The 23,433-nt window shown below is 37.6% G+C and overlaps 4 protein-coding genes and 5 long non-coding RNA genes across 18 annotated transcripts; 5 read left to right on the top strand and 4 right to left on the bottom strand.

Annotated features, from left to right (window-relative positions):
* The first annotated feature begins 607 nt into the window (after nt 1–607).
* Nucleotides 608–1,802, top strand: LOC116921518. 2 transcript variants are annotated; one of them, XM_032927864.2, is made up of 4 exons: nt 608–810; nt 874–1,155; nt 1,222–1,383; nt 1,523–1,802. In XM_032927864.2, exons 2-4 carry the CDS (start codon nt 895–897, stop codon nt 1,622–1,624), a joined length of 525 nt encoding a protein of 174 aa, XP_032783755.2. In that variant the 5' UTR covers nt 608–810; nt 874–894; the 3' UTR covers nt 1,625–1,802. The 2 variants fall into 2 exon arrangements, with proteins under 2 accessions (XP_032783755.2, XP_032783754.2); XM_032927863.2 differs by having other exon boundaries at nt 618–810; nt 889–1,155.
* Nucleotides 1,803–4,389: 2,587 nt separating this feature from the next.
* On the bottom strand, nt 4,390–6,772 carry LOC116921520. 7 transcript variants are annotated; one of them, XR_004393336.2, is made up of 6 exons: nt 6,758–6,772; nt 6,497–6,691; nt 6,034–6,124; nt 5,519–5,961; nt 4,720–5,449; nt 4,390–4,644 (listed from the first exon to the last, which is right to left on the bottom strand). It is a non-coding gene; the product is annotated as an uncharacterized LOC116921520 (long non-coding RNA). The 7 variants fall into 7 exon arrangements; XR_004393338.2 differs by lacking the exons at nt 6,497–6,691; nt 6,758–6,772 and having other exon boundaries at nt 4,720–4,860; nt 4,927–5,449; nt 6,034–6,490; XR_004393339.2 differs by lacking the exons at nt 6,497–6,691; nt 6,758–6,772 and having other exon boundaries at nt 4,720–4,860; nt 4,953–5,449; nt 6,034–6,490.
* A 419-nt stretch (nt 6,773–7,191) lies between these two features.
* LOC116921534 lies at nt 7,192–7,418 on the top strand. The gene is made up of 2 exons (XR_004393384.2): nt 7,192–7,251; nt 7,316–7,418. It is a non-coding gene; the product is annotated as an uncharacterized LOC116921534 (long non-coding RNA).
* A 460-nt stretch (nt 7,419–7,878) lies between these two features.
* On the bottom strand, nt 7,879–9,006 carry LOC116921525. The gene is made up of 4 exons (XR_006645790.1): nt 8,784–9,006; nt 8,394–8,716; nt 8,145–8,316; nt 7,879–8,070 (listed from the first exon to the last, which is right to left on the bottom strand). It is a non-coding gene; the product is annotated as an uncharacterized LOC116921525 (long non-coding RNA).
* A 931-nt stretch (nt 9,007–9,937) lies between these two features.
* LOC116921531 lies at nt 9,938–11,285 on the top strand. The gene is made up of 3 exons (XR_004393381.2): nt 9,938–10,250; nt 10,522–10,592; nt 10,657–11,285. It is a non-coding gene; the product is annotated as an uncharacterized LOC116921531 (long non-coding RNA).
* LOC116921514 (globin D, coelomic) lies at nt 10,875–19,594 on the bottom strand. Of its 3 annotated transcripts, none has more exons than XM_045172554.1 (6): nt 19,562–19,594; nt 19,398–19,502; nt 11,744–13,290; nt 11,347–11,648; nt 11,069–11,282; nt 10,875–11,004 (listed from the first exon to the last, which is right to left on the bottom strand). In XM_045172554.1, the coding sequence occupies exons 3-6, from the start codon at nt 11,819–11,821 to the stop codon at nt 10,885–10,887; spliced, it is 714 nt and encodes a 237-aa protein (XP_045028489.1). In that variant the 5' UTR covers nt 11,822–13,290; nt 19,398–19,502; nt 19,562–19,594; the 3' UTR covers nt 10,875–10,884. The 3 variants fall into 3 exon arrangements, with proteins under 3 accessions (XP_045028489.1, XP_032783751.1, XP_032783750.1); XM_032927860.2 differs by having other exon boundaries at nt 11,069–11,267; XM_032927859.2 differs by lacking the exons at nt 19,398–19,502; nt 19,562–19,594 and adding an exon at nt 13,372–13,907.
* LOC116921495 (vascular endothelial growth factor receptor 1) lies at nt 14,045–18,726 on the top strand. Its single transcript, XM_045172553.1, is given in 16 exon segments — nt 14,045–14,841; nt 14,985–15,159; nt 15,214–15,449; nt 15,451–15,592; nt 15,683–15,859; nt 15,921–16,115; nt 16,177–16,283; nt 16,351–16,599; nt 16,673–16,814; nt 16,887–17,114; nt 17,178–17,316; nt 17,597–17,658; nt 17,736–17,890; nt 17,953–18,075; nt 18,137–18,266; nt 18,338–18,726. Coding segments are annotated over 16 exon segments (2,850 nt in total). The 5' UTR covers nt 14,045–14,592; the 3' UTR covers nt 18,679–18,726.
* On the top strand, nt 19,371–19,887 carry LOC116921536. The gene is made up of 2 exons (XR_004393387.2): nt 19,371–19,508; nt 19,613–19,887. It is a non-coding gene; the product is annotated as an uncharacterized LOC116921536 (long non-coding RNA).
* LOC116921494 (serine/arginine repetitive matrix protein 1) lies at nt 19,666–23,370 on the bottom strand. Its single transcript, XM_032927826.2, has 7 exons — nt 23,222–23,370; nt 22,918–23,110; nt 21,358–22,846; nt 21,198–21,295; nt 21,021–21,129; nt 20,791–20,940; nt 19,666–20,165 (listed from the first exon to the last, which is right to left on the bottom strand). Exons 2-7 carry the CDS (start codon nt 23,104–23,106, stop codon nt 20,056–20,058), a joined length of 2,145 nt encoding a protein of 714 aa, XP_032783717.2. The 5' UTR covers nt 23,107–23,110; nt 23,222–23,370; the 3' UTR covers nt 19,666–20,055.
* Nucleotides 23,371–23,433: the final 63 nt, after the last annotated feature.

The following is a 23,433-nucleotide window of genomic DNA, read 5'->3' as shown; positions in this document are numbered from 1 at the left end:
AAGTCAAAAGCGTTAAGATTACCATTTATCTGCAGAGGCTGTTAAGGAACCTAATTTAACAAATCCCATCTATCTAAAAGATGTGAACGTTTTGATTGCGATCATCTCCATTGATTGTCATTCGTTTGTTTCACATACGAAATGAAACTGCTTAAGGAGGCATCCAAAGTAGAAAGTACGTTAAAAAGTCATTTCTTTTTCATATTCGACAAACTCGTTGAGCTGACCATGTGCCTCGCGTACTGTACATCATCTAAAGGGAATCGTCTAGATGTTTCTTAAAGATTGTGTCAATATTCAAACAAGCAAACTGCTTCCCTTACGTATAGTAGTTTTACGCAACTACAGTGGCCTATAGTTTTAAGGTTCATCGAAGTTTATCACCATCGTTGTGTAAGTTTATAATTTTATCATACGGGCTATTTTAACCTATGGACTGGTTCACGTGATAAGGTCTGATCACAAGACCTTATAAGATCTTAGGTATAAATGTTTGTTTTGTGACATGTATGGGGAAACTCTTATATGATTGACATGACAGCTAGTCTATTCTTTTCCATTACTAGAATGTTGCACGTTCGGCTAGAACACCACGTTGAAGAAGCAAATGTCCACGTGATTTAAGCTGTCACCAAAAAAGCGACCGGCTGTCATTGGTTCGAAATAGAAGTTAAATCTCCACTTATCTGTACACGTGAATTATATAAACCGTGTGGTCACAGTAGGAGATAAATAGCATCACGTTTCCTGTTCCATTTCGAACCAGTTGTTTTACTACTTCAGCTGCAACAAGAGCCGTCACCTACTTTTGTAAGTCCTAACATCATTGCTATATATCATTATTTTAAAAATTAATGTGCTCTGTCTTATGAGATCTTTTTATTTTAGAAAACCATGAAAATGTTGATTGCTTTCTCGTGCTTGCTTGCCGTTTCGGCAGCTCAAACGACAAACTATCCGTACAGTGCTTATTTGGACTCAGATGGGTATTTCCTGCTGAAGTGGGATGTTCGCCCATCTGTGGGAGATATCGAAATGCAGTTTGTGGTTAACGCTACAGGATGGGTAAGCTTGCTCATCGCTTCCGAGGATGGATCCTATGCCGACGTGATTTTTGGTGGCTATAACGAAGAGACAACTTATGGCTACTACGCTGTAACAAAAATTATATTTGATAAGCTCTTTTTGCAAGATCACGGCCTCAATGGTCATATTTTGTAGGACATGCATTGCGGTTTACTCGAGGGACCATCTCATACAGCCCCGGTAAATGATGAAAGCCCAGATTTGGTTTTCCAGAGCGCAACGTACGAGAAGCCCTATACCACATTGACAGTTAAACGCTCCATTTATACAGGAGATAAGGATGACGTTGCGATTCGCGTAAGTCTCATTTTGTTGTCAATTCTTAATTTACAAACAGCTAGAAAGTAGAAGATCACATGTAAATGTTGGAACTCTTAATGTTTCCTGTCGACACCGTACGTGACGAGCTTATATAATCAACGTTGGAATATTGCAGGCCGGACCTCTCCTACTTGGATGGTCTTTCAGCGATATGGACACCTCAACCGTTCCACATACTAACGCGGGATTTGCTACACTAGCCCTTATTCCCTTTTAAAAATTTAGCCGATTTTCAAATTAAAATGTCTTTTCTTACATCGTGTTTCAGTGATCATCATATTCTTGGCTCATTTTTTATAGCTTTTGGTGGTGATTCGTGTTTTGGCCAATTTGGCTTTAAACAGGATCGAAATTTAAAAATGATGAATGAATAACAATATAATCTATAATTTTAATGCAGGTGTAAACTCATTTCTTTCTGATAGCATACAAGGAGTCGCCGACTCTTTTCCGGGATGACCTCGAGAAATTTGTTCGTTTTTGCTGTGTTTTCTATTTCCATGATTTCCATAAATTCCTTAAATTTTTGTAATTTCTAATATTTCCGAAAAGACCGTAACTTCCCGTAATTTCCTTAAATTTTCGTAATTTCCGTAATTTCCCTACTGTCCCGAGTATTTCTAGCTTCTGCTACTTTTATTCATCGGACAAATCACGAGAAAATCGAGTCAAATTAAAGAAAATTTATTTCATTTTATTTTATCTATGATGTCAAGCCACTTTTATTGTAAAATATTGGACTAGGCGTAGGCGGGTAGAATAAGACATAATTGGGGTATTAATCGGGTCAAAATACTCAATCTATTATGTTTTAACATAAATCGATTGTTTGCAATCGGGATTGACGACCTAGCAATCTTTATTATATATCCAAATGGAAGAAGAGTTTGCAACGATGGGAATTGTAGTTGTGCGACAGTTCGTGAGTAGACGAACCATTGCTGGTTAAGGCAGAGCAGAGCTGGTTTAGGTTCATTTGTTTACTTGTAATTGTAAATTTGGCAGCATCTTGATTCGTTCAATCTTCATTTATATTGGCAACTCTGCATCCAAAGTTGAGATTTCTAGCTTCTGTCATGAGAAGCCAAAATTGTGGTCGTGCAAGATGTTAGTTTAAGTAAGCCTTAGATTAATACGAGTCCTTGCATAGAAGTGATTCCATCAAATTGTGCGAAAATAAAATGTGGAATGTTTGTGAAAAACCAATCAGATCATCTTTCATGATCAGCTGATTGCAGTGTGTGCACATTAAACAACGAAATAGTAAGTCTCATTTCTGAAAATATGTGATGTTTCTATGTCTATCAGTAGCCATTTGTGAAAACGTGAATCGACGAACACTTTCGCACTATGAAATTTTTACGACTATTCGCTTGCCTTCGTCGTAGACATCATGACGTTAACACATTCACTTACATTTATAGAGGACGATGAGAAAGTTCACAGTAATAGAATGTGATTGTTACAAAAAGCATACAACTGTTCTCTTTCTGTATATTAAAAAAAAAATGTTAACTTAAACTTTGTTCAACAGTCATTAACAAAAATCATTTGAATATTCTAGACTGTAAGTAAACAATATTTTGGTTTTCAGAGAAACATTAGCTTTAGCGTTGGCTTTTCACTAGATTATGGTGGCCCTGAAAAGGACCATTTTGTCTAGTGCATGGCAATTTTGGGCTAGGCAATGGCGCCTTGGCTCTTTCACGCCATTGTTCAGGTTTAAAGGAGGGAAAACGAATAGGGTACAGAACAGAGAACACATAGCGTCTCGGTACATATGAGGTGGAGGTAGAGTCCGTAGCAGGAGGTTTTACGTTAGCAGGGTTCACTTTTGTAGAAATTATTTCGTCCTTCAAAATTGAAAATCATTGTATTGTGTGAAGAATTGTCAATAAAAAGGTTTCTTAAACAATTTTGTTTGTAAAACTTATTTTTTCTTAGTGTTCATACTCTACATCTCTATAACCTTTGAAGGTAATGATAACATACTAATTCAAGAAAGTATTTGCACTTTATTGAATTTATTGTGGTCGGAATCCTAAGTGAAATATCAATTTACATTGAACGTTGCTACAAAATATTTCTTAGTGTAAAAAGGTTGTCTTTAAATGATAAGAAAAAAATGGCGCTAGGAGTTGTGTGAATCCTGAGTCAATTGTTGAGCATCGGTATTGTACGCTTAAATTACATGGTTCGATTCCTATAAGAGTCAAATTCCTATAAGAGTGTTATCACTGTGATTTAATTGCAATTCTAATAATATTAGAATAAATATTATGTCATTTTCACAAATACCTGGTAGACAGCCTGAGTTGAAATCCGCTAGCGTAGCTAAGCAATAAGCATGGTTTCCAGGTAAGGATGGTTTCCATGGTAAGGATTCGATTCACATAGCGTGGTGTGTGTCTTTGGGTGAACTCCGTCAAGGCAGCTGGGCCGAGTTTCCCAGACCACCACACAGCCACTTGAAGTGGGGTACGTGGGAAGGCATCCGAGAGATACACTGTCAAGTTTCCAGGCCATCGCCCGTCAGTTGGACCATGATTGGCACCTGTATCCCAAGAACGACAGTTCAAAAAGATTTTTTATGTCTAGCTGGAAATTGTGTTATGATATAGTTCCAAAGTATATTAATATATCAGTCGTAGCTCAGTGGTAGAGCGGCGGCATGGTAAGTCAAAGGTCCAAGGTTCCACTCCCACACGGAAAACCTGCTAATATTTATGATTTTTTTGTCATTTTTTGATAATATGAAGAAATTCGGCGTAAAAAAATTTTTCCAGCAAAAAAAATTTCCAGAAAAAAAAAATCCCAGGAAAAATTTTTCCTGAAAAAAAAATCCCAGGAAAAATTTTGGATAAAAAAAAAAATCCCAGAAAAATTTTGGAAAAAAAAATTACAAAAAAAAAAATTTACCCGAATGAATTTCATGAAATAATTTGTTATTTTACTTCAATAATTTATCGCAAAAATAAGATATATTATTTAAAATGTGTTTTATTGACAATTCATCATACAATTAATAAATAATTTAAAGCCACAACAGTATTAGTATAACTCAGCACAACCTTACATCACAAGTCATGGGAAAACATAGCCACAGAACATAAAAAAATTTTTTTTTATAAACAGAAATTTATATTATTATTATTTATATTTATTTTCAGACGTCCCTCCGATTGCCAGGAATCACATGACTTTGAACTCCTTTTCCGGTTCGAAACAATCATCGACCTACGTTAAAGAACCAAAACATTAATTAATTTCTTTTATGCAGTTACAGCATACCATGTCAATTCTGATATTTACCGCTATATCATTCATAATGGCACTGTCCTAAGATCGACGTAACCGCGAAGAGACCTCACCAACGTAAGTCACCTCTACAATACTACCAGAAAATGCATTGTTAAGGCATCACCAATATAATCACAAACGGACATCTGCTCGCTAATACCGACAAAAAATAATTAAAATAAGACATAATTCAAATTTATCTCAATAAAAATATTCAACTCATCACGGCTCAGTTGAAAACCCACCGTAATAATGGCTAGTAGAACCCACCCAAAATCTGCATTAAAAGAACAAATATACGGATATACAGTTAATAATGAAATTGAAATCTACAAAAATTAAAGAAACAAACGTCACAAAGAGTGAGTAAAAGGCGTAGTAATACGTGATCAAAGAATGCAACAGCTACCTTCACATCTCCAACATGTTCGGCAATGGAACCTCGATAAATTGACATCGTACGTATGGAAACACCATAAGTAAAACCACAGCTACCCAATCTCTCAACCCCAATTTAAAGGAATCAAATAAACGTAACGTAACAGTTATCATAAAAGCCTGAAATACCAATACATTGCAAATCCTTCAACCATAGTCCTAGTTATGTAAAACTGAAGAACAGGAAAAAATCTACCAGTAAAATAAATGCAAGATGCACAAAAAATGTTGTACCTTGTCAACCTATAGTAACAGATACTAATCAATCATCTAAATAGTGACCCATGTTTAAAACAGCCAAAGCCTGTAGACAAAAAAGGAAATTTAATCACAAACCATCCCATTAATGAAACAATACTTTTTACAATCCTACCTTCACCAGCTCACCACAGATTGAAAACCACTTTACTTTAGAACTCATTCTGCATACCTGAAAGGAAATAAAAGCATGAAAATATCCAAACAAACTTAACTCTATCTTCAGAAACAACCCGAGCTAAAATCTGAAAAGAAAAATCTGGATTTTATACTGAACACTCACATCAAGTAAAAGAAAAACCCTAAGTAATAGATTTCTAATGAAATTATGTTACAAATGATATATTTCCACAGAAAAAAAAAATAACCAACCATGGTACAACAACTGCTATAACCTGTAAACAAATCAAGGAATTAACAAATTCTTGCAAACCACTCTGGTACTGATGTTATCCCCTTTGGTCCTAACTTCACCATTTACACAGAGTAATGAAGTTTTATTTAAGGATACTTCCTTCTGTCAACCCAGCCAGATAACCTTTCGCTTGTACAGGCAACCTAAATGGAAATAGAAGATGCTATATTACAGGCAATGCAATACTATCAACATATATGAATATGTAATCATACCTCAATAAACATGTTTATGTCCCAATATAAGCATATTATATCTTGAAATGAATGTTTACTACTTATGATGGCATCTCCATAAACCATATACCTGCAGAAGATGGAATACATCGCTTGAGCGATATTCTACGGACTACATGTCATTTAAATACCACAACAATCAATTCATCACGCAATGTAAATCATTATGAACATTTTGACAACCACATGCTGGTTAAATTGATGTTTTAATGCCAAATCCATGAATCCCACGTTACACATGTAATTAGGTTAAAAACCAATCCCATACACAATCTTTAAAAACAATGGCCCCCCAAACATCGTTCGTAACACAAATTCAATTGAATAATGTATCATCTGGAAATTTGTACGGGTTTTTAACATAAATACTAACAACCATCCAAAATTATATTTAAAACACTATAAAACCAACAATATTTCCCTGAGAAAAAAACATACTTACACAATAGCAACGACGTTCTGAAATCAAAAGAGATCATAGAGATGGTGGCACTGCTTATATAGCTTTTCTGATCTCGACGACAGTGTCATCGCATGGTAGAAAAACGAAGCTTGTTTTCGCCACCTGTCGGGCATTGAAAGGTAGCTTAGGTAAGGACTTCTATCTTTTTTCCAGTATTATTTGATTCCAGATTGCCTATTTTCGTGGTCGAATATATAATAAATTTAAATTTATTTTTACTGCATTATGATATTTAATTACGTTGGGCGTCTTGGAATTAGCGTTGCTTGGAACAAGCTGCATTTTTTCAAGGCAACCGGTTTCGCCACGATTAAAGAAATTATATTAATTTATTTTCCATTCCGTCTTTTTCTTTTTGTACTCGAGGCCATCTAGCGCTCGAAGTCGTAATTACGTAGGCGTTTGTTGCTTTGAGATCTATGAGATGAAATGCATCTCCATCCCAATCAAAAGAAACTCAGGTTGATACGGAACGCCTTTTGACCCACTTTTTTTTTTGTCACTTTTTTTTTTAGTCAATTCTTTTTCGATGGACGTCCGTTTATTTTGCAAATAAATAGGTAACTTGCATAGCCATCTAGCGGTCAAAATCGTCACTTGAAGGAAGGATTTGAATAGATGACGCCTTTAAGGGAGGAGGAGTCTACCTAACTATTGTTGATCGATTGTTATGTCGGAATGACAGACACAGTTGTGAATTTCGATGAGCGTTGCACACCTTGGAGGCCTCGTTGGTAATCGTATTGATAATAAAGATATGTAAGGCAATTAGTTACAATAGCAAACTACCTACTCCAGGATTGGAATTTCATGGAGGTAATTCATATGCGCTCCGGAATTCTCAGTATACAAACTGAACACTAGTGACACCTCAGCAGTGTTGAGAGTTCAACCCTTGAAAGAAAAAAATTTTAATGTCGCAGTTGAGACACAGAAATAGTGTGAACACAAAGAAATTATAAGAGAAAAGTTTTTCAAAATTAATGTAAAACAAAAATTTGTATTGACAATTCTCCACACAATGAAATATTTTGCAACTTTTAAAAGGCAAAGTACCCATTTCAAAAGTTGCTGTCAACCAAGGCAGGGGGAGACACTGCCTCAATTGACTCACCGGGGAGATTACCCAGTGCGTGGCTAAGAGAAGCCGGAAGAAGAGCTGAAGATTTGGAACATTTTTACAGGAGCGATTAACCTTTGATTCGGATTTGTGGGTAGTGACATGGCCCTCCATAAGCATTTCATCGAACCATGAGGACCCCCACGTCCCCTTTCCGGCCAGAGCCCTCCAAACCTCGATATATGTTGTTTTTATATATACCGTACAGTAGGGGCGTGACCCCCTACGGGCTTATTACGAGTCAAGGGGAAACGGGGCCACAGAAAAGAAGGGAGCCCAGATATGCACTTCAATTTATGTACGACAAATACCATAACGTGAGAGAATGTTTTTCATTTCATGGGTATTTCCGATCGTGTTTCCAAACTTCAGCATTGACAAAAACTCTCGCCTCATTCTGAAACCCCATTTTCCATTTATAACGTTTATTAACCTAAAAAAAAAAATAAAAAAATAACAAAACAAAAAAACAAATCAGCACAAAGCATTTTTGCTTATGGAACTTACTTTAAAACATTAGTGTGTGCAATCCTTCTATGGTCTTATAAATTAAAAGCTTCTACCAGGATTTCTAAATGAAATCTGAATCCGACATAGAATGAGCATCCAATAATTTACGTTAGAAGAACATTATGTTCGGTAAAGGTGTTCCTTTCCGATATCCGATATGGCTAAAATCCTTTAAAATAAAAAAGTAGAAATATAAGTGGGAATTAGATATGAAATCAGTTTTTAAATAATGAAAAATTTATAAACCTCTTGCAGGTCAAGTCGGTAACCAAATGAATCCTTATTTTTCATTAGACCATTAGACTCACGTTCGAATGATTGAGTTCACTTCCTTATCATATGGTTTATTTAGCAAGATTTGTTATCTGACGTGTGACTAGTTGACTACTTTCTTCGGTCCGATACTGGTCAGGCCTAGATGAGGTGAGTTGGTTGAAGACACGCGATTCCAAGTTTGATTCTTTAGCCACTACCAGTGGAATGACACATATCCAAGTACAATGTTGCATAGATGTCTCAACATATGTTTTCAGCTGATCCAATTGATTTCAGTCATCAGCATATCTGTTCTGTAATATTAGAGAAGAAACATTATGAACATTTCAAAATGAGACTTTGAAAAATAAAAAAACCGACGAGAAATTCCAACCACTGCAAGTTTTCTTAGGAGCTCCTTTCTCTAAGCTTTCTTTCGTTTGACTAAAGCAATTCTAAAATTATTCTAATAAAAATGCAAATGAATATCTGCCATCAAGGAAACTTGCATGATGCATATGAATAGGCTATGCTAACAAAGCTGATTCAGCAATCCAAATGTAAAAAAAAAAAATGTTTTCTTCTTACATAACACTGAGATTCAATTTAACTTTGCTATCAATATTTGTTTACCATAGACCAATGATGCCAACATTTCGTGGATATACGATTTTCGGATAAAACAGTGAACCGTGAAACTCTTTACCGTTCAACCCAAAAGGTGAATGTAAAAAAGATCAATATCTTGTGGTTCAAAGTCATGCAGAAGGGTTCCAGTGTTTGTTTTTTTTGGCAATCTGACATTATTCAGTCCATCAATTCTAGGCCATAAAAAAGTAGAAAACGTGAAAGAAGTCCTTACTTAAAATGTTTGAAAACTCTAACATAAAAAGATTATTATTTTTTTACCACGAGAAGATATGGATTCATTGAATGTGACAAACACACTGCAAACATTAACACTCTTTTGGTCTATCTATCCTATGGCCAAATGAAACAGGTGGTGTAACTTAATAACAGGTTACCATCCTTACAGTGATAGCACTGAAATTGAATCGACATATTATGGGTGCCTGCTTCAACCATTTCGAAAGTTTGGTAATATCTCCAGGAGTGTCAACAACAAGTGAGTTGATGTAACTGGTTTGACACAGATAGAAAGGCTCGGTCTATTCCATGGTCTAAAATGACAACAAGCTACAATCTCTGCAACTGTAAAGAATAAAAAAATTAAATAAAAAATATATATAAATCCAAACAAATTGTTTTGCAACTAACTTACAGGGAAGAAACAAATAACAATATGGTATTGCTAGTGCCCCCTGGATTCTGGGGGGCAATGGCATTCTTGGGCGCTAGAGGCCCCAAGAATTCTGGGGGGCAATAGATTTTACCTAACCATACAATGGCGATCGAAAATAGACCTAACAATCGATCGATAAATTCAATATGTTGTAGACTCCTCCTCCCTTGAAGGCGTCGTCTATTGAAATCCCTCCTTCAAGTGATGTTTTTGACAGCTAGATGGCAGCACAAGTTATCTATTTATTTGCTAAATAAACGGACAACTATCGAAAAAAGAGTTGTCTATTAAAAAGGGGGTCAAACGGCGTTCCGTAAAAAATCATGTACTTTAAAAGCATTCTAGGTTTTAGCCAAAAATGGAAAAGTGAGAAGGCAATAGCCTCCCGATTTTTACATTAGCTAAACGACTGATCAACACTCAACAGACCTAAGTCAACTCAGTGTAGAAAAAAATATATTATGTGGGAACAGTAGAAAACGATGAAGACGGACGAGAACGTTATCTACCGTACCCTTCCTTTTATAAATGCGTTGGGAAAAAAGGTAGACATATTTGTGTTGCCAACCCATTATTTAACATTATTAGTAATACCACGAAATACGCAGTAGTGTGATAAGAGTTAAGGCCAAAATACTACAAATAACTCGCAATTCAATAATACGATATAATGTTGTTTTAAAAAGGCGACTCAAGCAGAGTCCCATAAAGCAAGAGATAGCACGCATCATGTTTAGATTAGCTACGATAATGAATTCAACGTCGGGTTCCCGAAATTTGTTGACTAATTGCCTTGTTGGTCTTTTCAAAATGCAGTAACATTGCAAAATGAGTACTTGGGCTGTTACATCTTCGCGGTAATCGTCCCTCAGCAACAGATTTTGAAGGTTTGCCTACTCAGCTTTCTCGATTCCTCGTCATAATATTAAGAGTGCTTGTTTCTACTTATAGAAATGCTTGATACTGCCTTTGATCCCGTTCAACTTCAATATCACAACAAGACTGCAAGTCCAAGGGATTCTCGCCAATAAATGATCACCATCGTTATATCCAGACCTTTTTAAACATTGGATCAGTTTGCACGCCGATTAGTAAGTGGTAATGGCACCATGCATAAAGTATCGTTAATTTAAAAAGCAACTGATCAGCTGTAAAAAAAAAAAGGACGATTTAAAAATTTCATTCGTAAGTATATTTGAATAAAGCAAAATAAACTTTCTTCCAAGAATCACGGATGACATCAGTGAAATTATCTCCCATTTCTTCTTGCGTGACGTTCAACCAAATATTCTCAAGCCTCTGATATTTCAAATTCAATTAGCAAGAACTCACAAAATCATACAAGTATTAATGCGGTTATTACCTTTAGGTCCAGTTTGCTGTACTTGTTCTTCAGGTTGGCGAAAGCCGGGCATTGTTCAGGAAGGCTGTACCTTAAATGCGGTATGATGTAATTCAAACTGGCGATACAGTTATACGCTGTGCTAAGAAAGTCGCGATTATATGGAAGCTCAGCATCGGTTACGTGAGCGAACGCTGGGAACATCTTCCTAGCATCTGGCCTGATGGAGAAATATCTTTAATAGAATGAATCGCAGTTAATAATTGATTCTTTTAACTTTATAAAAAAAAGGGTATTACCTTAGAAAAATTTTAGGTGCAAAATCACTCAGTCGCTTTTTAAGAAAGTCCCAACTAGAGACGAGCACATCGATGTCGTTTCCGTTGATTTTGCCACGAATGCTAGTCCCTTCAAATGTTGGTTTTTCACCTGTTCGGTAGTTCCTATTATCATCAGCGACATAAGAGTGCATAGCCGTAGGCACTTCATTACGGTAATCGTGAAGAGTTGTCACGATGCTCGCCGTAATAAAGGGATTATCTGTGCGAGGCGATCCGGAACTTTTTACTAACCCAGACGAATTACCGATCAAATCGCCGTTCTAAGAAAAAAAAAGATATTAGATGGAAATAAAAAATAAAATAAAAAATTTACATTATTTTATTTATTTATTTTTTTTTGCCTTTAAGATCTTACTGCATTTTGTTCATTGTAAATGGACCAGCTTGCCAAGAGCGAAAGTAAATTCCTGAAAATAACAACTGAATTATTCATGGCAGATATAGTCCTTTATGTATGAACAGTTAGAAATTCAATAAAAGATTGGATGCCTTCATTAACCGAAAATTCCCCTTTATATACTCACGCTCACGATCTCGTGTTTGCTTTTCAAGATCAGTACAAGTGACCTCAGTGTCCCGAAGTCCATAGCGCTGTTGGAACTTTAAAACATCAGCAGAACGGGTGAACTTTGTGAGGAATGTATGTCACTATCCAAACAGATACATATGCACATGACCCCGTGAAGTGACGTAGGTGCTAGTGCCTTGTATATTAAGTTTAGCGCATCCCAGCATTAGCCAATTTTGCCCAAACTGCTCTTTTCGCGAATCTTTCTCAAACAAATTTAACCAGCTTCGCTGGTTTGCATACAACTAGTTTGAAAATGCAGTAGCGACAGAGATACTATCGATTTTCAGCACAGAAATAAAATCTCTTATGAATGCCTGTAATAGACAATTTTTTTTTTAATATAACGATCCTAATCTCGCCTAATCTACACCGTGCAGCGCAAACGCCCACGACAAGTTACTAGGGCATTATAATTTAACCTACCCATGGCTGTGAAACTAAGATTAGACGCCCAGAATATTTTGCAGTGTTTGTATGCATTTCAAGGTTAGAAATGACATGTAAACCATTAGAATTATTAGTTGCAATGTTATTGTTAGCCATTGGTGATTGAGTTAGTTTTTTTCTGAATAATTTCGATAAGAACGTCACGCGTGGCTTCCTAGAAAAGTTTCTGTTAAGTACTTGTGTCTGGTAGCATTTCTTAATTTCAACAACACTAGTGCAAACAAGTGTGGTCATCGAGCAAAATAATCAGCTTGACATGTGTGTACTGTTTATGTTATAATACTGAACAGTTGCTACATGTTGTAGTGGAAGAAAAGCTCTTGTTATGCACAAAGCTGATAAAAACTACTTTTCAAAATAAATAAGCAAGGCTATTGCAAATCACTGCTTCCTCAATTGTGAGTGAAGTTTTCTAATTGCGATGTAGGCTATTACATTTCATTTATCGCGCCGAGTTTTCCATTACCAAAAGCAAAAGCCGCCATAACAGAATTGGATCTTTTCTGGGAGCATTTACATTCTTTTAATCAGAGCAGTGTAACCTTTTTTGACATTCCGTCAAAAGAAAGAACATAAATCACAAATCCAGTTGAAAGAGTAGGACATTGGGTATAATATTTATACTGTTAACAAATGCAAATGCGATGTCTCTGTGGAATAATAAGAGACAGGAAATGAATGTCTGCTTACCTTGTTCAAGAGCTCAATAATTTAAGAGTAATACGGTGGCGGTAGAAACTTCCTTGTAAACGGCCATCAATCGAAACCGATATTGCTAAAGGTTTAAATATTATCAGAATCTCGATACGCATCTTGCCCGAAATCTTTTTCGTTTGCAGTTGTTGATCTTACGGCGTTTGACAAGTGTCATTGGAAATCCTATGCTACGTTGCCAAAAAGAATTAAATAAACAACAAATCAAAATTAAAACGAACATCGATCGGTTATTTATGTACAGTACTTACGAGTACGACGTAGATAACACAGAAAATCAACTTGTTTGCATGTAGGTCTATCGGATACAAGAGCATTGTAAACAATGCAATATTTATTGGAACGGGAATTAACGGAGCATCAGAACGGATACACAGATCTGAACTCAATTTTTCGGGAGTGATAAGCTTTTTTGCAGAATAATGATTGAGATTCCAATAACGGATGTTAAACATCGACACAAGAGCAAACAACCGAACGAAAAATATTAGAAAAGAAAAATAGAACGATCAGCTGAGAGCTCAAAGTAGTAACTACTAACGCTGCAGGGAGCGCTAAAGTCACGCACCTAAAACAAAAGAAGATTCACATTCAACGCGTACACGTGCAATTGCTGAAGGATTTCGAGATCAAAGAAAAAGCAAATACACGAATCTTTCCAAATAATCCCTCAGCACCAAAATCAATTGACAGGACGACGAATTCAAATCTTACTGACACCAATTCCTCTTTTTTCCTTGTTGCGAAAATTCACGAAAGCTCCTGCGCACCACTATAGTCAGGCATGAAAAAAAGATGAACAAAAGGCCCCTCCCCCCCCCACCCCAACATCACATTTGCGTTACGAACGTTATTCTACCGTAAATTAGGATGTTGAGATTCTGATTGCAATCAGATACTCTCTGTAGTCTCAATTCACCTGAAAAGGGAAAATGTGAACAGAGGAGACACTGCCTCTTTTCATGACCATCTAACCTTTTGCTAATCATCTATAATGATCGATGGTATGGGCGTGGAGGAAATGTTATGGCTCTGTTATGTGAAAGAGAGAGAGAAACTAGGAGGTAATCACCCTTTTTTTTTTTTGCAGAAATTCTCTGGAACAACACGCACTGAGAGTGACAAGCTCTAGAACAGAAAAACAACTTTTTACGAAAGACAGCCAAACTTTTGTGCATGCTGGATTCAGCTAATCATGTAATATGAATTGGCATTGAGGATTCAGGAAAAAGTATACCTTTTCTCGACATCCTTGAACCCGATAAGATTTGTATGACTACAAGCTCTAGCACTCCAACCAGCGCAATCTCAGCCGCGTAAGTATAAGTAACAGTGCTACATGGATCACAGCCTCAGACATTTCCCGGTGTGCTCTCGTACCTGTCTGGTGGATCGTAGTTAGAGACTTGACAGAAAAGAGACGCGTCGTTGATAACAAGATACTTACATTAGGATTTCCGTGTGCATTGATAATGAGTCTATTAGGATTTGCTAATTACCGGTTACGAAAAATTGATTCAGTCCAGTTTGTGCGGCTCTTATTCTATTTATCGGTGGTTAGTAAAAAAAGTGGCAAAGGGGAGGAAGTTGGAGATTTGGTAATGACTCCGAGTGGCAGGCAGCAGGTAGTCCAAGAAGGTGCAAATCTCACGCTAACTTGCACGTATGATCACGAAGGTAACATTTCGTGGACATTGCCCGACAACCTTGCAAAATATCCGGTAGGTTATTCAAACTTAGATTTTACTGTCGTTTTCCCCCCAAAAAATTGTTCTTTTCCTCCTACATATTTTCCCATTCCTCCCAGTTTTATCCTTTTACTTCTGTTGTTTCTTCTCGTTTCTTTGAAATTTTGATCCCATAGTCGGATGAGGGTATTGACCGTCTTCGCAAGACGTTTGCCAGCAACAAAACTCATATAACATCCACAATGATGGTGAGAAATGTCCAAACTATAGACACCGGACATTACACGTGCAACGTACACTCACCGACACGTTATCTTCGGCATAAAAGTCAACAATATGTCTACGTTTACAGTATGTAAATTACGATAATTGCTTGAATGTTTTTTAATGTTAAAAATTAATCAGACGATGTAGATCTCATAATCTTGGACGAAAAACTCTATCACGAATACGCTTGCAAACAAGGCGATTCTATTCCCATTCCTTGCAGACCCACACATCCGAACGTTACGTTCCATCTCATCCGCAATTCTCACATCACTGCAAAAGGCTACAAGTGGGAACACTCAGATGTAAGAATGGCAAGTAGACAAGTTAAAACGAAAATTACACACAACAAATTCTCTACAGAACCTGCTTTTCGAGCTGAACACAAAATGGTCTATGCAACCACAATGGGGTTTAATGCTGAAAAATGCAACCATCGGTGACTCCGGCCAATACCAGTGTTTTGGAACAATGAACAACATCACCGACTGGGAATATTTTCAGATCTACGTCAAAGGTTTTTTTTTTTTTTTTTTTCAAAAGATAATGTTTAGATTGATTTTCTAAAAATCAAAATCGTATGACTCAATTAAACAAAAAACAAAAGGCATTGAACTAGTCAGAGTTGGCGAAGCAGATGACCCGCTAGAAGGAAGTAACGTCACGCTCATCTGCCGCACTCACGCCGAACGTGAATTATCCTCGCCTCCGGAATGGGCTTACCAGCAGGCCAGCGATATCGATGGAATACTTAATGTTATAAACGACACAAACACATCCGAAGGTAACACGAAATCAACGGACGATCGCTAGATTCAAATAATTATTTTCCTATCGTCACACAGTCAACACAGAGTATTACAATGATCTTCATTCCCGTCGCTTTAAAACAATACTCTCCGGCGGAGAACGGGTATGGAGATACTACGAAAGCCGAATAGAACTGATCGATTTAACACTAAACGACAATATCACCTTTTACTGCAAAGTCAATAAAGATAAAGAAATCATGTCCAAAACAATTTCTTTTCGTGTCAAAGGTAAAACTTGATTCGTTAAGTTAAGTACATTTGAATTGACAACGGCTCTTGTCATTTGCAGAACGAAACGATAATTCAATGAATAATTTCGTTCAATTGGAAAAAGGTAATGCCAAAAACTTGACATGTGTGGGATCACTTCAAAGAAATTATATTCAATGGCTCAAGGTGAAAAATATTAATAAATAACAATTTTTACTTGACTGGTTTCCCACATCATGTCATGACTTTTCAGGATGACAAGGAGTACCCAGGAAAAGTTTACTCGTCTGGCAGCTCATCTACCTTGTTATTAAAAGGAATCGTTGATGAAAGAGGAGAATACGTTTGTAGGTGGAACAACAGCCTCGGAGAGCTGAGGCACAGAAACTTCACTGTAATTTTTGCTGGAACAGAAATTAGCGCAACTACAATTCCCATATCCGTAAACCTGGCAGCTTTAATATTTATAATCGGGATCGCCATCAAACTTTACCTTGATAAGGTGCTATTTTTTTTTTACAACGATACTGCGCTTTGCCTTTTTATAATATTACGACTATTTTATACCACAAAAGAAAAAGCCATCATTTCCGGGAGCAAAGAAGCTACTTGAAGGCAACGTCAAACATGTCAGTCAACAATTGTCAATGGAAGAGCAAATTGAGCTGCTACCCTACGATAAGCGATGGGAATTCCCCAAAAATCGATTAGCCCTCGGTTTGCTATTCGCACACGTGCGCTTCAAATTAAAAATATATATATATATTTTCTTTAATGTCACAAATATAGGGATACAATTGGGCGCTGGATGCTTCGGCCGAGTTGTCAAGGCGGAAGCAGTGGGGATTGAAGGCTCGGATGAACACGTCAAAACAGTAGCCGTCAAAATGGTACGCACAGAAACTAACGTCGCTGCTTTAGAAGCTTTGGTGAGCGAAATGAAAATTCTAATGCACTTGGGGTCGCACTTAAATGTCGTCAATCTCCTCGGAACGTGTACAAAACAAATCAACAAAGGTCAAATTAAAAAAAAATACTTTGGTCAAATGAAAACTTTGACGATTTTGTACTCGTTTATAGGGGAACTATTTGTCATCGTCGAGTACTGTCGCTTTGGTAATTTACAAACCTATCTGATCAACCATCGTCACGGTTTCATCAATCTAATGGACGAGTTTGGCAACATGAAATCGGATGACGAAATGCACAAAATCTTCAGGTAAAAACTGACAAATGTTCATATTTTTTCTTGATTTATTCAGAAAACTGAATGTGTGAGATAGCTTACTTACGCCCATGTAACCACACGTGCCGAAAATTTGCTATCGACATGGTGTTACCTGGGCGCAGGTAACGGATCATCAGCACATTTTTTGGTTTTGACATTTCTTTGAATCTTTGGTGCATGAGACGTCCAGTGATTTGATATTCCCTGTAAGATGTAATCGACCTCAAACTAAACGTAAATAGGTCCTCTAAAATAGTTTCATCAATTGCAGTGAATACGGCGACGTTGCAGTAACTCGAACGGGCTCTGCATTGGAAAAGTCGAAATTTCCTCGTGAGTATAATCAAGTTATTTAAAAATTTATTGATTTAAACAAGAAGAACAACAATTTTATTTTTTATTTTTTTCAGCTTTTGAATTCATTTACGATCCTCAAGAGCCTAAATCATTTTGGCATTACCAAGAAGATTCGGACGCTACATTAATTCGATCCGTTACTACTCGAGACTTGATCTCGTGGTCTTTTCAAATAGCAAGGGGAATGGATTACTTGGCCAGCAAAAAGGTATAGTTTCTACTGTACCTTCCTGTGAATTAAGAAATGAAAGTACGATTTTTTCTGTAAAGGTTATCCACGGCGATTTGGCGGCTCGCAACGTTTTATTGGCCGACGACGGAGTCGTTAAAGTGGCAGATTTTGGGATGGCTAGGAAAATGTACTTGGATAGCAATTATGAGAAGAAAGGACAGGTATCTACTTGGCAATGATCCACAAACTATGGCAATCATTTTAAAACTCTATCATCGACAGGGATTAATGCCAATCAGATGGATGGCCATAGAATCTCTAACGGACCGAATCTTTTCAAGTCAGTCTGACGTTTGGTCTTACGGAATTCTTCTTTGGGAAATTTTTTCCCTAGGAAAAGTTCCCTATCCAGGTAAGAAAACTTTAAATAGAGAGTCATAACTGATAGAATTTTTTAAAGTGATCTCTGTTAATAATTTAAAGGAATGGACGTTAGCCATCAACTTGTGAAAGAAATTCAAAATGGCTACCGGATGGAGAAACCTGAAAATGCGACAAATACCATTGGGAAAATCATGGTGGACTGCTGGAAAAGCGACCCAAAAGAAAGGCCAACATTCCGCCAAATTCAGGAGATGATTCAGGATCACATAGAGACCTCGGTCGGCTCTGATTATTGGAGTCTGAACTTTCCCTACGCTAATCTTAATTAAGTGGAGCTTAATGGCTCTGGTACAGACAATTGTGTGCTGGTAAAACAATCGACAACAAGACAAAAAAAAAACCCTAGAGCTCAATCCCTTCCCAAACTGATCTCCAATTAGTTAATTAAATTATCAAAACACGTTGAGGAGTTTGAAGCTCGGAAAAATACACGATACATCTAAATCAGAATTAAAATAAAATCGTAGCACACACATTCACATTATCGTTTGGATTTTGGCCTTTGAATTCAATTTGAGTTACCACTCTGCTAAATCTTACCTACACATTGTGGATATTCCTGGATTTATCTGAGTATGCTGATTTTGGAGGAGTGCCACGTAAAGAGTACATAGCGATATTATCGTACAAGGAGTGTCAGTGCGATTTCAACCTTTCGACATTGTTATCTAATGTATGTAGACGGGAAGGTCAGAATGTCCTTCATATTTCGTACAACTACGTCACGGCTAAAGAGACGAATCCCAGAACGTGGACAGAACTTCAAATAAACTACTTGAATTGAATGTCAATACATAAGAAAAATTACATGAAATGTGGATGGAATTCTGCCTTCCCCGTTCTCCATTTCATGTTGAACTGGAATCAAAGCTACAGCTTGGCAATAACAAGATCATGTAGATCCTACAACTCCATGAACTTTTGATTTCCAGTGTGAATGTGTACCCCCTTTACTCCTTTAGTGAACTGATAGGCAGCCCAAACAATCAGCAAGTTTTTATACTGGTCGTTTCTCTTAAGCATGCCAGTGTCAACGATCTCAGATCATGCCACACGGCTGATATGGATGCCAATGAAATTTAATACCCAAGACACTAACCTTCTTGGTCAAACGACCATTATGACGTCAGCAGGATAGCTGTCTTAAGCGATAGCTGTGCGTATGAGGACACACTTCAACGAGTTTATTGGCTCTTGCTAAAACCTTGTGGTAAAAATACTTCAATTCCTTTTTTTGATTCTGAAATAAAATTAATTCATTACCTCTTCCTTTGTCTTGGATCACTGTGCATTGACCTTCTATGCTTGTGTCAGCATGACAATTATGGCACCAAATGAAAAGTAAGAACAACGATGACAAATTTACAAATATTTAAATAGAAATGTATTTACGACGATGTAGGAAGAAAAAAAACAATCATTGGGGCAGGGATAAAGAAACAAGACGCAACTTTCAGATTGGGAGGAAGGAGGCACTTAGAAATTGTATTCTACGAAGACGCATCAGGGCACTACAAGTCGCAAGACCGAATCAAACTATTCAACTGAAGGAGCAGAGCGAGTAAATAAAAATCAGAAATACAAAAAAATGGAAAACAGAACTGAAGAAAATACATTTCAGTGAATAAATATACATTTTGACTTCAAAATGATAAATTTTAACCATTCAACGGTCATTTGAATAGCTTAAACAAACTACCTTTTTTTTTATATATTTTTTTTTTTTTTTTTTGTGTTTTTAAGGACAATATTACAAATCAAGCATATTGTAGTTTGTCAGCTTCGATCTCCCGTTGGCGCTTGCGAATCAGCTCGTTCTGTGCCCGGATCTGTCGGATGCGATCTTCTAAGGGATCAGTCTCTGGTCCTACACATAATTCGGTTTACATACAAAGATACCCCGTTGTGCGTGGGTTTGAAAAATGGATAAAAAAGAACAAGTTTCAAAACAATTCCCGGCAAAAGTAAATAGTAGGCTACACATTTTTGTTTTGTTTTTCAAGCAAAAGTTAAAGTTAAAAAAAAAGAGGAAGGACCCTGCACCCAATCTATCTTTTCCCCGTATACAAAATATAATAATTCCTTTCTTTCGACGATTGTACGGTAATAATTTTTAAAAATCATAAAAATATTTCTATCACAGTCAAAAGACAAAGCACTTAAAAAAAAATGAACGTATAAGGGGCGAACGTTTTCAGTCCATCGGTCAAAAAGATTGTAAGAAAACACGAATGGGGCACGTAAACTAAGTTTGAGCTTAGAAACTAAAATTATATACATCTTTTGGCCGCCATTGGAGAGTCAAAATCGACACAAATTTATATATATAAATATTAAAAAAAAAAAAAAAAAAAAATGAAAAAAAAAAAAATGAAAAGAAAAAAACATTGGTCCGCAAGCATACGTGAAATGTACGTCGCGTTTCGTTGCACACTAAGACCTGTGATGATGTACTCTGTGATAAAATGATTAAAACGTTTTCAAGCGTATACCTTGGTCAATTTCGATTGGAGTGGCCAGCAGGGTACGTTTCAATTTCACGCTGCTGTTTCTTTTCGATGCGGGCAGTGAGTCGACGGATGTGCCCGGCTTCGATTGTCCTTCAGAAACGAGCCGTTGGTGTTTCGACAGAACGCCAGTCGCTGTTCAACACACAAGATTTTGACACACTAAGCGTTGGAATCACTAACAACCGAACGAAGGGAGGAATGAATTCAATTACGTTCGGTTGGCGGCTTGGAAGGAGCGACAACGGCGGTCGATGACGGAGGTGAATTTAGTACCAAAATCCGTCGCGTATCTGGTGTTCGACTCCGTGGTTCCTCATCCTCCTATTTTAAATTTAATAATTTTAAATTAGCATACTATCTTTCATGGAGAAAACAAAGACGAAAAGTACTTCATAACGATGACCCCTTCTTCGTTGGAGTTCTGCTCTTAAGTCGAGATGTGCGTCGGAAGTATCACTACTTTTGGTACTGGAAAGTTTCATGGATACTATAGGAAAAAATAAAGCATTGAATTAGTCAATCGAAGGCCTTCGTTAATATGAAAATTACCGTTATCTCCATCACTAATCGAGCGAGTTTTACCATTCTGACTCTTTTCTTTGGATTTCTTAGAAGCCCGCTTGCTCTTTTTCGATTTTCGTTCGACACTATCATCGTCATTTTTGTCCTGAGCCAAAGATATTGACTCGTCTCTCTTGACTTGAACCTTGTCAATTGTTTCCACTTTTTTCGGTTTCTCTTCCCTACGTGTCGTCTGTACTGGTGATGCTCTACGACTCGATTCCGTTCGTAGCCGGATCTTCCCCTCTTTCTTCACAGACGATTCTTGATCGTTGGCCATTTCAAATTTTCGTTTGCGCGATTCTAGTCGATCACGGTCCGTCTCTGTCAGCGAAGTTGTTAGAAGCTTTCGAGCATCCCGGTCACCGGCAACAGATCGTGAGGGTGATCTCTTCAACAACGGCTTCCTATCGTTGACAGGAGAACGCGAACGGTCCCCTGTTCGTCGCTGCTCGGAGGATCTAACAGTTTCAATTGGCGCAGTGGTTCTTGTTCTTTCACTCTTTTTATCATCGGTGCTAGAACGATCAGAGCCACTGCCCGTCTTGCTGGAGTCTCTATGCTTTAATTTTTCCCTATCTAAAGACCTTATTGGAGATCTTCTATGAGGGGACCTCTGAGCCCTTGATGGGGATCTCTGGACTCTCGGAGGAGATCTTTGAATTCTAGGAGGTGATCGCTGGATTCTTACTGGAGATCGTTGAATTCTAACAGGAGATCTCTGGGATCTAGAAGGAGATCTGTGAGTTCTCGGTGAAGATTTTTGCGATCTCTGAGGACTTTTTTGTTGCCTGGAAGGAGACCTTCGTCGAGGATGAACATTAGGAGATCGACTGGCTGAAGAACGCAACTGCGGTGATCGTCTGACGATGTCTCCTATATCGGTTTTGCGGCTACTTTCATAACTTTTGCTATCCCGCGACGCGGGAAGTTCTTTAGCAGCATCTGCCATGGTAATCTTTGATGGAGGAGGAGAGATGTTAACTTTGGCAGCAGAGCTTTCGCTAGGCTTTATGACAGCGGGGATAACGCTCAGTCTATCTTCTGGTATTGGAGCAGCAGCCATAGGAAGCTCAGCTACTCCATTGGTTTCTTCCTCTTCAATTATTTCATCCTCCACTTCAATAATCAGGTCTTCAGCATCTCCTTCTTCAATCACAAACTCTTCTTCTTCACTTTCTGACTTTGCAAATGACATTTCAACATCATCACTCTCGTCACTATCAGAGTCCTCGAAACGACTGAATTTAGTTGACTTTGGTTTCTCTTCAACCGGGCTGTTTTGTGAAACTGAACTTATGGAGGGAGGATTCTTTAAAAGTGGCAGTCTTGTTGGATTTTTTATGGGTGGAGGTTTTGAATCCAGCAGTGGAGGATGATGGGGTGAGGAATTCTGGTATGGTGAGGAATTTGCAGAAGAGTTTTCCACTGGAATGATGGCTATCAAATTTTGGTTTCCAAAATGACGTTGAAAAACCTATTGGGGAAAAGAAAATTTAGTGTGATGAGCATGTACAGAATAGAAAATGCTTGGAAAGGCAAACATACAGCATTGTTGCAAACATTAGGTTTTGGGGACACACGTTGTCCTTTTAGCACAACAGGTGGAGGAAGTCCTTTTGCTCTCAAACTTTCCAAAGCAGCCAAACGCAAAGCTTCCAATTCGTCTTCATCGTCTTCCTTGTTTTTTCTTGACATGATGGAACCTTCTCCTTGTTGCTGACTGGCAGATCTCATTTCACTGTATACAAACACAAAACTTTTAAAGCCTAAGTTTAAAAATCACTCTGACATGCAAAATACAGCGAATTTATTCATCTTAAAGCTCTGCCAATTAAGAAATAAGTCTTACTGGGAACGAGAAAGTGCCAGCGAGTCAATCTAAATGAGGGCAAATGTAACAAAAACAGAGTGGCCGTTCTTTGAGCGCAAAAGCCTGAAGGATGAGAAGCCAAACGGAGGAGGAGCCGAAAAGGCTAACGGGCCTCGTTTTCTGGAAGCCTCTTCTTGGTGGCTCATGCGCTTATCTAATATGGCGGTGGCGCGGCGGTATTTTGGCGCGCA

The sequence above is a fragment of the Daphnia magna genome, linkage group LG4, assembly GCF_020631705.1.
Source record: "Daphnia magna isolate NIES linkage group LG4, ASM2063170v1.1, whole genome shotgun sequence".
NCBI lineage: Eukaryota > Metazoa > Arthropoda > Branchiopoda > Diplostraca > Daphniidae > Daphnia > Daphnia magna.
This window is presented reverse-complemented; position numbering and strand designations above follow the sequence as displayed.

What these genes read in the sequence shown, in the direction of transcription:
- LOC116921518 (XM_032927864.2), top strand. Translation starts at nt 895, where the DNA reads ATGAAAATGTTGATTGCTTTCTCGTGCTTGCTTGCCGTTTCGGCAGCT. An exon ending in CAACTTATGGCTACTACGCT is followed by an intron (nt 1,156 to 1,221) that starts GTAACAAAAATT and finishes CATATTTTGTAG; the next exon opens with GACATGCATTGCGGTTTACT. An exon ending in AGGATGACGTTGCGATTCGC is followed by an intron (nt 1,384 to 1,522) that starts GTAAGTCTCATT and finishes GGAATATTGCAG; the next exon opens with GCCGGACCTCTCCTACTTGG.
- LOC116921514 (XM_045172554.1), bottom strand. Translation starts at nt 11,821, where the DNA reads ATGAATAATTCAGTTGTTATTTTCAGGAATTTACTTTCGCTCTTGGCA. An exon ending in TTTACAATGAACAAAATGCA is followed by an intron (nt 11,649 to 11,743) that starts GTAAGATCTTAA and finishes TTTTTTTCTTAG; the next exon opens with AACGGCGATTTGATCGGTAA. An exon ending in GCACCTAAAATTTTTCTAAG is followed by an intron (nt 11,283 to 11,346) that starts GTAATACCCTTT and finishes ATTCTATTAAAG; the next exon opens with ATATTTCTCCATCAGGCCAG.
- LOC116921494 (XM_032927826.2), bottom strand. Translation starts at nt 23,106, where the DNA reads ATGAGATCTGCCAGTCAGCAACAAGGAGAAGGTTCCATCATGTCAAGA. An exon ending in CTAATGTTTGCAACAATGCT is followed by an intron (nt 22,847 to 22,917) that starts GTATGTTTGCCT and finishes TTTCCCCAATAG; the next exon opens with GTTTTTCAACGTCATTTTGG. An exon ending in TTCCAAGCCGCCAACCGAAC is followed by an intron (nt 20,941 to 21,020) that starts GTAATTGAATTC and finishes TGTGTTGAACAG; the next exon opens with CGACTGGCGTTCTGTCGAAA.